Source organism: Ictalurus furcatus, chromosome 15 (genome assembly GCF_023375685.1).
Source record: "Ictalurus furcatus strain D&B chromosome 15, Billie_1.0, whole genome shotgun sequence".
In the NCBI taxonomy this organism is placed as follows: domain Eukaryota; kingdom Metazoa; phylum Chordata; class Actinopteri; order Siluriformes; family Ictaluridae; genus Ictalurus; species Ictalurus furcatus.
In genome coordinates, this window is record NC_071269.1 from 8,538,075 (window position 1) to 8,549,840 (window position 11,766).

The 11,766-nt window shown below is 40.7% G+C and overlaps 1 protein-coding gene across 1 annotated transcript in view; it reads right to left on the minus strand.

Annotated features, from left to right (window-relative positions):
- Positions 1 to 9,678, minus strand: part of LOC128618917 (tetratricopeptide repeat protein 39B) — a 14,702-nt gene extending 5,024 nt beyond the window's left edge. The window contains exons 1-7 of the mRNA XM_053642608.1: positions 8,832 to 9,678; positions 1,322 to 1,356; positions 1,051 to 1,155; positions 738 to 869; positions 566 to 642; positions 110 to 177; positions 1 to 24 (exon numbers count right to left, since the gene is read on the minus strand). The exon at positions 1 to 24 is cut by the window's left edge and continues 41 nt beyond it. Of these exons, the coding sequence (XP_053498583.1) occupies positions 1 to 24; positions 110 to 177; positions 566 to 642; positions 738 to 869; positions 1,051 to 1,155; positions 1,322 to 1,356; positions 8,832 to 8,876 (486 nt within the window). The 5' untranslated portion in view covers positions 8,877 to 9,678. The remainder of the gene's footprint in view (positions 25 to 109; positions 178 to 565; positions 643 to 737; positions 870 to 1,050; positions 1,156 to 1,321; positions 1,357 to 8,831) is intronic.
- Between the last annotated feature and the right edge of the window lie 2,088 nt (positions 9,679 to 11,766).

Below are 11,766 nucleotides of genomic sequence, written 5' to 3' on the forward strand. Positions count from 1 at the left end.
AATGAAGCTGATCATGTTCTCGTCCTGACACAAAGAGTAAACACATCATCACACACACACACACACACACACACACACACACACAAACACAAACCACACAGAGACAGACCTGTATGAAGGTCAGTGCGGCTTTCTGTAGCAGACACTCAGCATAACAAATCTCTGCGTGCATCTCCTCTGTAACACACACACACACACAAAACACACACAGAGTTTATTAGTGTGTGTGTGTATGTATATATATATATATATATATATATATATATATATATATAAAATATACAGCACATAGTCATTAACAGAAATGCAAGTCAATTACAGCTGCAGCAGATGTGATTTTTTTATTATGGCAACTCCACTATGTATATATATATATATGTGTGTGTGTGTGTGTGTGTGTTTTCATGGTGGCTTAACTATATCTTGCCCAGTGTCCAGCAAAAACACATCCTTCCCAGTCTGGATGTTGAACTTTTGCTATCTGACGCCTGACATTTGGAGTCGACTCTGATTCTGATGATTTTACCATGACAACCAATATAATGTGACACACACACACACACACCTGCTTTCAGACCATTAGATGACTGTTTAGAGACCAAACTGGAGAGCGAATCCACCATCGAACTTCTCTTCCTGAACCTGCACACATACACACACACACACACACAAACACTTAGTTGACCTGCAGGACCAAGCCTGCTAAACTGAATCCCACGCTGCCATCCCATAATTACTTCTGACAGGTTTCCAGAGACTCTTTGATGGCCGTCATGGCAACCTGAATGTCCTTGTGCTCAAAGGTCATTCCTGCCTGCATCACCAGAATACTGCTGTAGCCCAGAGCGTGATACACACTGTCCTTATACCTACAACACACACACACATTAACCATTTAAACACAAGTAAATAACACACTAATCAGTGTGAAGTCAGTGAGACAGGTTGAGTGATTGACATGTTATGTGCTCAGTTTCACTCTAGCGTTGTCCTCGCGAACGTACGTTAACTATAAACAGTTATTAATGAAGCAGTTTAGCATTAGTGTACCAGGGTCTGAGGACGTCCAGAGCTTCAGTGAACCTGTTGTTCAGCAGCAGGTTGAGAGCCATCGTGCACTCCTCTATAGACGACGCCAGGTCCATCTTAGAGGCACTATAAACACACATACACACATACACAAACACACACGCATACACACATAAATACACACACACTTTCTGCTCAAACTTTGAATGATAATTTCTGTGTTTTATGCTGTAGAACATATTTTTTACATGTCTATAACATTATATAAGAAAATAAATAACAGCGTACTCACACTGGGATTCGATCATAGGCATCTTCGAAGCATTCCTGCACAACACACACACACACACACACATACTTTAGCTCAGGATGAATCACACAAACACAATTAATTCTGCAATTAATTCATTTCAATTCAATTCATTAGAATTTGACTTCTCTACTCGACATCATCACAGTGCAGCTTTATCTAGAGGAAATGGTGGTGAGGAAAAACTTGAGAGGAAACTTTGAGAGAAACCGGACTCTTCTGTGTGACACTGGACAGTGTGGTTATACATCACTCCAGTGTGCAGGTGTAGAAGAGTTAAGACAGCACGAGTGTGTGTACAGGGTGTTCGGTTTGAGCAGATTGTGAATGAGAGTCCTGGGATGAGCAACAGGACAGTGTTTATGATGACAGCAGCAGCAGCTGAATCACACACTACTCCTCCATTTAAACTCCACAGCTCTGAGGAGCCTCACAGTTAAACATCTCTAACACACATGCTCTGTGAAACTTGAACATCATTCAGGTGTCCTGACCTAGCGCTGCACCACTCCAGTCCAACTCTTTTATGTACTGACTTGGCCTCATCTCAGACCTTTTGGAATTTGTACTTGGACTTGGGCATTGGTCTAAATATAATCTTGGACTGAAAGTTTGTAAAAAAAGAATATTTGTGTCTTTACTTTTCTTTTCTCATGCAAAATGTTTGACAAGAAACAATTCCTTCTACAAAGCAGCCTGCTCACTGGCGTAATGACGTAAAGGTTTGGCCTCTGAAAGGATTCAATGGTTTACAGATTGCGACCTCACTTTCATTTCCACTCTGTCTCGTGTCAACCCCCTCAGTACTCGCTCTTGACTCGATCTCATGTAGTCCAAATTATGTTTGTCCCATAGTGCTGCTTGTTCTCTGAACAGAAACCGACTTCTCTGTCCAATCATCTTTAAACATTCTGGGTTTTCACCATCGTCTTGTCGAGTCAGGGTAACTGCAACACAAGAATCTCTGAAGTCTGTGAAATCTCTTCCTTTTCTCAATGCTCTGCATCTTCAGATGAATAATTAGCATAAATGCATGAGTTTGGATAAACACTAATTGAGGATCTGCTACAGAAGCCATGTTTAGAAAACTGGAGTGACAGAACTCTTGTTTTTTTCAGGTTCTTGTTTCTGAAATATTTTGCTGATTCTGCCAGTCCATGACCCTTTGGATTGTATAATACTGTGAAAGTTAGAGGAGAATGTGTAGTGAGTCTCCGCAGCCTCCAGGTGGCGCTGGTGACTCCAAATGCTGAACCAAAGCCCTGCCCACCTGTCCTTCACCAGGACTTATGACAGAACCCCTGCGGAGTGAACGGGAATTCTGTTTCATGTCTCGCTCTACCCCGAGCAGGCGAGGAGAACCGCCCCTCCCTCAACCAACCATCATGATCTCATGACTCAGCTCTGGAGTTCACGACTCTCAGACGCCACTGATGGTTTGATCCAGGAGAGACGTGTTGGAGGAAACACGCAATGCTATTAAAGACACATTCCAATGGCTAAAATTGTTCTATGTTCCTCTGCAGTGCATTACGGGTAATGCTCATGGTCAACCAGCCACCATATTGTATTTAAAATGTGTTTATATGTACCTTCACTTTGATGAACCTTTGTAGCATTTCTTATTCATTTCAGTCAGCAACTTGTGCATTACAAAATATACACACTATACACTGTCAGCCTCTACTATCAAAATACTGTGTGTGTGTCAAAATAGCAGTATAAGGTGACAAATTACCATACGACATTATTTATTTCAACACACACACATTCACACACACTTGATTCAACACTACACAGTGTGTTTAGAAGTAGATAAAATGTCATTAATAATAAACAAACAAACAAATAAATAAATAAATATGTTGTATACAAGAAAATATAATATACAAATAAATAGATAACTAAATAAATAATCTGCTGAGAGAGAGAGAGAGAGAGAGAGAGAGAGAGAGAGAGAGAGAGAGAGAGAGAGAGAGAGAACAGAAGAGAATCATTCTGGACAAAAAATTTGGCAGTTCTACCAATTTGGCAGTTCTACCCTGTGGAGGTTTGATTAGCGCTCGACGCTACATAACTGTGTGTTAAAAGTTAAACCAAGTTTTTTGTTAATAATTCACCACTGCTTCTGAGGTAAACGTTGAAGTTCCAGATAATTCTGTCTTCACACATTTACACTGACTACATGCTAGCTAGCTAAACCATTAGCCTCAGTCATTAACTAGCTTATGCTCAGGGTCTGTATATATCAGGGTTGACTATAAGCAGTTGAAACAGTTGAAGGTTGAGCACATCATGTTGTGTGTTCGCATAAATCCATCTGATTTAATAAAACAGTGATTTTACCATCATTATCGAAGCCGATAATTAGCAAAGTGGGTATTTATCACACTAGCTCCTTAGCATACTAGACATCCATAATCTCAGTTAATTAGCATGCTAACTATTAAACCTAAAGACTTTAAAGGAAACAAATATTCACAGAAATAATTCCTGTACACACACACACACACACAGAGAGCGCTATACACATTACAGGTCAGGGGTGTGTGTGTGTGTATATCCATGGGATATTAAGTGGATTATACAGTATTGTATTACAGCTTCTTCAATCTCTTCATTCTCTCTCTCTCTTTATTCTCTCTCTTTATTCTCTCTCTCTATTCTCTCTTTCTCTCTCTCTCTCTCTCTCTCTCTCTCTCTCACACACACACACACACACACACAGACAAGGTCATTTTAATGTCAGAGATGAGGGCAAATAAGAGGGTGTTTGTTATCGTTGCCTGAGCAAGAGGCAACACACACACACACACACACACACACACACACACAGAGTAAAGAACTGGTATTAGATAAGCTTAGGTGTGTAAGCAGATCAGTGTATTGTATGTTGTGTGGCATGTGTGTGTGTGTGTGTGTGTGTGTGTGTGTGTGTGTGTGAGACATGGCACTGACAGTCTGGTAAACACCACTGATACACACACACACACACACACACACACACACACACAGTCATCCATCACTGTCAGTGGTGAGAATATATAAATGATCTGCAATTATGTTTTGTAATAAAAATTGCTAAAGGTGACGACTCCTTGATGGGAAAAATAATTAACACACACACACATACGCACATACACACACAGATGCACGCACACAAATACACACACACACACACACACACGCACACACAAACACACACACATACACACATACATACACACACACACACACACATACACATACACACATACATACACACACCCCACATCGTTAAACAGAATGGTCATACTAGAAAAATATCATAATGCAAGTTTTCCCAGCAGAATATTGACCAGAGAATCACACTGCCTCCCCAGGTAAGTGACACACACACGCGCACACACACGCGCGCGCACACACGCGCGCGCACACACACGCGCGCACACACACGCGCGCACACACGCGCGCACACACACATGCGCAACCACCACATGATGTAAAAGAAAACCTGAATCATCAGACCAGGCCACCTCCTTCCATTGCTCCATGGTCCAGTTCTGATGCTCACGTGCCCATTGTAATTGTAGAAGTTTCGGTGGTGTACAGGGGGTCAGCATGGGTGCTCCGACCGCTCTGCAGCTACGCAGCTCCATATGCAGCAAGCTGTGATGCTCTGTGTGTTCTGACTCCTTTCTATCAGAACCACCATTAACTGTTTCAGCAGTTTGTGCTACAGTAAATCTTCTGTGGGATCGGACCAGACGGACTAGCCTTCTCTCCTCACACGCATCACTGAGTACTGGGAGCCCATGACCCTGTCACCAGTTCACCGGTTCTCCTTCCTTGGTGCACTTTTGGTAGGTACTAACCCCTGCACACCGAGAACACCACACAACACCTGCTGTTCTGGAGATGTTCTGACCCAGACGTCTAGACATCACAATTTCTCCCTTGTCAAAGTCGCTCAGAACCTTACACTCGCCCATTTTTCCTGCTTCCAACACGTCAACTTCGAAAACTCACTGTTCAGTTGCTGACTAATAAATATCCCCCCCCGACAGGTGCCATGGTAATGAGATAATCAACATCATTCACGTCACCGGTCAGTGGTTTTAATGTTATGGCTGATCGGTGTAATTTATAGCAGCTATAAACACTCGTTCCCTCATCAGCCTCTCTCTATTCTCTCTCTTTATTCTCTCTCTCTATTCTTTCTCTTTATTCTCTCTTTCTATTCTCTCTCTTTATTCTCTCTCTATTCTTTCTCTTTATTCTCTCTTTCTATTCTCTCTCTTTATTCTCTCTCTCTATTCTTTCTCTTTATTCTCTCTTTCTATTCTCTCTCTTTATTCTCTCTCTTTATTCTCTCTCTCTATTCCCTCTCTCTATTCTCTTTATTCCCTCTCTCGCTATTCATTCTCTCACTATTCTCTCTCTTTATTCCCTCTCTCTATTCTCTCGCTATTTTCGCTCTTTATTCCCTCTCTCGCTATTCATTCTCTCACTATTCTCTCTTTATTCCCTCTCTCTATTCTCTCTTTATTCTCTCTCGCTATTTTCGCTCTTTATTCCCTCTCTCGCTATTCATTCTCTCGCTATTCTCTCTTTATTCTCTCTCTCTATTCTCTCTCTATTCTCTGTCTCTTTATTCTCTCTCTCGCTATTCTCTCTCTATTCTCTCTCTTTATTCCCTCTCTCTATTCTCTCGCTATTCTCTCTCTTTATTCCCTCTCTCTATTCTCTCGCTATTCTCTCTCTTTATTCCCTCTCTTTATTCGCTCTCTATTCTTTTTATTTTCTATTTTTATTCTCTCTCTCTATTCTTTCTCTCTAACTATTCTCTCTCGCTATTCTTTCACTTTATTCCCTCTCTCTATTCTCTCTCTTTATTCTCCCGCTATTCTCTCACTCTTTATTTTCTCTCTCTCTTTATTCTCTCTCTATTCTCTCTGTCTCTTTATTCTCTCTCTCGCTATTCTCTCTCTGTTCTCTCTATTCCCTCTCTCTATTCTCTCTCTTTATTCTCTCTCTCTAACTATTCTCTCTCGCACTATTCTCTCTCGCTAGTCTCTCTCTATTCTCTCTCTTTATTCCCTCTCTCTATTCTCTCTCTTTATTCTCCCGCTATTCTCTCGCTCTTTATTTTCTCTCTCTATTCTCTCTTTATTTTCTCTCTTTATTCTCTCTCTATTCTTTCGCTATTCTCTCTATTCTCTCTCTCTAACTATTCTCTCTCACTATATTCTCTCTCTTGCTACTCTCTCTCGCTATTCTCTCACTATTCTCTCTCTATTCTCTCTGTTTATTCTCTCTTCTCTCTCTTTATTCCCTCTCTCTATTCCCTCTTTATTCTCTCTCTTTATTTTCTTTCACTTTATTCTCTCTCTCTATTCTTTCGTTATGCTCTCTCTATTCTCTCTCTATTTATTCCCTCTCTCTATTCCCTCTTTATTCTCTCTATTTTCTTTCTCTTTATTCTCTCTCTCTCTATTCTTGTTATTCTCTCTCTATTCTCTCTCTATTCTCACTATTCTCTCTTTATTTTCTCTCTCTTTTCTTTTGTTATTCTCTCTCTCTGTTCTCTCTCTCTATTCCCTCTTTATTCTCTCTATATTCTTTCTCTTTATTCTCTCTCTCTATTCTTTCGTTATTCTCTCTCTATTCTCTCTCTCACTATTCTCTCTCTTCTCTCTCTATTCCCTCTTTATTCTCTCTATTCTCTCTCTTTATTCTCTCTATTCTCTCTCTTTATTTTCTCTCTCTTTATTCTCTCTCTATTCTTTCGTTATTCTCTCTCTCTGTTCTCTCTCTAACTATTCTCTCTCGCTATTCTCTCGCTTTATTCTCTCTCTCGCTATTCTCTCACTACTCTCTCTCTATTCCCTCTCTCTATTCTCTCTTTATTCTCTCACTTTTCTCCCACTATTCTCTCTATCTTTATTCTCTCTCACTATTCTCTCGCTATTCTCTCGCTTTATTCTCTCTCTCTAGCCATTCAATACCTCTCTCTCTGTATATTCTCTCTCTCTATTCTCTCACTATTCTCTCTATCTTTATTCTCTCTCGCTATTCTCTCTCTCTAACTATTCTCTCTCATTATTCTCTCCCTTTATTCTATCTCTCGCTATTCTCTCACTACTCTCTCTCTATTCCCTCTCTCTATTCTCTCTTTATTCTCTCACTTTTCTCCCACTATTCTCTCTATCTTTATTCTCTCTCGCTATTCTCTCTAGCTATTCTCTCTCACTATTCTCTCGCTATTCTCTCGCTTTATTCTCTCTCTCGCTATTCTCTCACTACTCTCTCTCTATATTCTCTCTCTCTATTCTCTCTTTATTCTCTCACTATTCTCTCTATCTTTATTCTCTCTCGCTATTCTCTCTCTCTAACTATTCTCTCTCACTATTCTCTCTCTATATTCTCTCTCTATTCTCTCCCTTTATTCTATCTCTTTATTCCCTCTCTCTATTCTCTCTCTTCAAGTTAATAAAACTTCCCTTATCGTGTTATAGAGAAACTGCAAAGAAGTGTAAACTCCTCTGTCCTGAAGATGTGGGAAAACTTACAGTTACAGCTTTACCTCTGACTGTTACACAACGCTGACACTGGAGACTCCTTCCATAAACGTTACATAAACACATCTCTCCTTACAGAAAACTTCATGCGGGCTTTTAATCTGTTTATGTGGAGCGTATACATCCCTGTGAATGAGCCGTTATTATAGAAACCATAACGCATAAGAACATTAATATTAATATAACCCTGTGATTTGCAGCTGCTACTGTCAGAGCTGCTGTTATAGAAAACTAATCAATACCTTCCTTCTGACCAATCACCATCCAGAACTCAGCAGTGCTGATGTATAAAGCCTAATGACTGACACACAATCAAATATGCACACCAAAATAACAACCATATCCTAAAACACCTATACTGCAAATTACAGCAGAGAAAATCGCTCAAAAACAGAGAGAGAGAAAATGACAGTAATGACGTCATCGCCACGCATCAGGCACAACTCATTCTGTGAAGGTCGCGGACTACGTGGCGTTTTATTCCGGACTACAGCTTTCTCCTCCTATTCTTCCTCCTTCTCTTCTTCCTCCTCCACAACAACAACACAAATGTCAAATGTGTGTGTGCGCGCGCGTGCAGCGTCCGAGCTGCTTATCGTGTCACATCCGGGTTGCGGCGTCAAGTTACGAAGGAAGAAACACAACAAAACGGAACCAAATAAGAAAAACTGTGTGTGTGTGTGTGTGTGTGTGTGTGAAACATGTCTATTGTAGGTGTTTGGTGATGATGAAAGCTGCGTCCCAATCCACGCGCTACAGGGAACAGTGTAAACGTGGTTACTATGGTAACCGAAACTGCTGTACTATTCTGGGATGCGCTTATCGTGTTACTGCGGTATTTGCAGACTTATTTGTGTGCGAGTGTGTGTGTGTGTGTGAGAGAGAGAGAGAGAGAGAGAGAGAGAGAGACCGGTTTCACCGTGCGCGCTTACCTCGGTGGCGTCGTTGTTTTCTGCTCCGTTTCCGCGCGCAGCCATGTCGCCGTGTCCCGCGAGCTTACAGGATGAGGGGAAGTAAACACACACCAAAAAACAAATCCAGCATTACCGCTCTGTGTATGTGTGTGTTTGTTTCAGTCCGCCCCAAACCCGCGCGTAGCAGAAAAAAGGCAGCTTGCACCGGTGGATACCGGTGTGACGTCACAGACACCGGCCACGCCCACCAGTGGGAGAATAACGTAGGATAACATATGAAAAATAAACCTAAACGCAACCTACGTTTTTCATTTCCTAAAAGAAGATGCACATGATGGAGGAATGCAATATGGACGCGTTTCAGAGACAAAAAAAGGAAAGAAAGAGACGGTGAGAAAAAGAGGAAAGGAAAAAAATGGAGAGAAAACGAAAGCGTGTGAAATGGAAAGGAAAAAATTTGAAAAGTTAAAAAAAGAAAATAAAGATGGACAGAGTGAGCAGAGTGAAAGAGAGGCTGTAAGAAAAGGGGAAAAGGCTGGAAAGAACGGCGGAAGAAAACGAATGTGAGAAAAGCAAAAAGAGGAAGAAAAAGGCTAGGAATTAAAATGGAGAGAATGAAAGCGTAGAAAGAAGAAAAAAGAGGGAAAGACGAAGTGAACAAAGAAATAGAGTGGGTTTGGGAAAGTGTGCCAGGAAAAAGGTAAGGAGAAAAAAAGAAAGGAGAAAGTGATAGATAGAGGGATAGAACCTCTTAGTTCTCCGGTTTCCTCCCACTGCCCAAACACATGCTGATAGATCTGTGACTCTAAATTAACCCTATAAGTGTGAATGAGTGTGTGACCCGGTGTCTCGTCTCAGTGTTCCCGGGATAGACTCAGGATCCACGGCCACCCTGACCAGGATAAAGCGCATCCTGAAAATGAATGAATGTGTTAGGAAATGATTGTGTAAGTGGTGTGAGCAGGTGCATTGTGTAACCATGTTACAAGGTGTGAGATTGCATGTTAGAACAGATGTCCTTAAGCAGCTTCACAGCCAATAAAGCACTAATTCTGACATGTACTGCCTCAACTCGCCAATATCCATCACCCCTTCAGCAGCACAAAGTGGAATTAACCCACAAATCAAGATCTTAATAAAGTTGTCAGTATGATTTTGCCTGCGGACTTGCGTGTTTCTGTTTCTGCGTGTGCATGTAACGGTGTGATCTGATCTTATTCCAGCTTTTGCTGAACACTGGAGACGTTTGGGTTTGAGATCAAAAGACGAATGAGACGAGAGATCAGAATTTCAGCTTCTTCATATTTACATGTAAATGTGCTAAACAATTTAGAACATGGCACCTTCTGTTTGAACGCACCCATTTTTCAAGTGATCAAAAATATTGGAACATGTGACTGACTTACTTAACATTACTTACATTATCAAACTTTTTACATATTTTATATTTTTAATGTAATTCCACATTGAGTCCAAATGATCTCTCGGATTCCATGAAGATATTTTTGCATCAACAACTTTCCCATGTTAGGCCTTATTCTCACCAACCCTCATGGCACGCAAACACTCGCACACACACGCACGCACGCACGCACACAAGGCGGTGAGAAAAGCCTCATGCTCAGTGTTTTACATTTCCATGTATCTCCACCATGTTGGAGAAGACCAGAGCACCTGTGAGTGTCAGCGCTGATACACTCTAACGATTCTCCTTCACTACTGTACACTTCCACAGGGAGAACTGTTCTCCTTCACTACTGTACACTTCCACAGCTTCCACAGGGAGAACAGTTCTCCTTCACTACTGTATGCTTCCACAGAGAGAACAGTTCTCCTTCACTACTGTACGCTTCCACAGGGAGAACAGTTCTCCTTCACTACTGTACGCTTCCACAGGGAGAACGGTTCTCCTTCACTACTGTACGCTTCCACAGAGAGAACGCTTCCACAGGGAGAACTGTTCTCCTTCACTACTGTACGCTTCCACAGCTTCCACAGGGAGAACGGTTCTCCTTCACTACTGTATGCTTCCACAGGGAGAACGGTTCTCCTTCACTACTGTACACTTCCACAGGGAGAACTGTTCTCCTTCACTACTGTATGCTTCCACAGGGAGAATGGTTCTCCTTCACTACTGTATGCTTCCACAGGGAGAACGGTTCTCCTTCACTACTGTACACTTCCACAGGGAGAACAGTTCTCCTTCACTACTGTACACTTCCACAGGGAGAACGGTTCTCCTTCACTACTGTACTCTTCCACAGGGAGAACTGTACTCTTTCACTACATTACAGACCTGAAGCGGCTCTGTGGCTCGGCATTAACAGTTCATGCAGGTTCTGTAATCGGTCACCTGACAGCGCTGAAGGAGGAATGAGTACACAGTGGGAGAGGAGTTGTGTAGTGACTCTGCCCTCTAGTGATGAAAAGAAAAATATTTACTTCTAAAAACCAGATTTTTTATTTACATTTCCAACAAAAAGCAATCAGAAATAAAACTGTAAATAAACTAATAATAATACAGAAATTCAGAATACATAATTATCCATAATAGCTATCCAAAATGTTTTAATATATATAATGTCTTTAAAATTTGCATAAAGGTCTAATAATCAAAATAATGTAAACATCACATGGCTTTAAAAGTAATTCTTTAAAAATTATTTTAAAAATTGAATAAAATTAATTATTAATAAAAAACTAAAGGAAAAAAATCTTTATTTTATTTAATATGAATTAAACAGTAACAGACCCTGGAAAATGTTTATTGATGTTTCAGATCATTATTTAGAGACTTAATAATGAATAGTATTGAATTATTAATTATATTAATATAACCTAGAGCAAGTGCAGGATCTCACAAACTACAATTTATACTCAAACTACAACACCTCATAAATGATTATTACATTATGTGCCTTTAAAATGAGTTACCAATAATAATAATAATAAT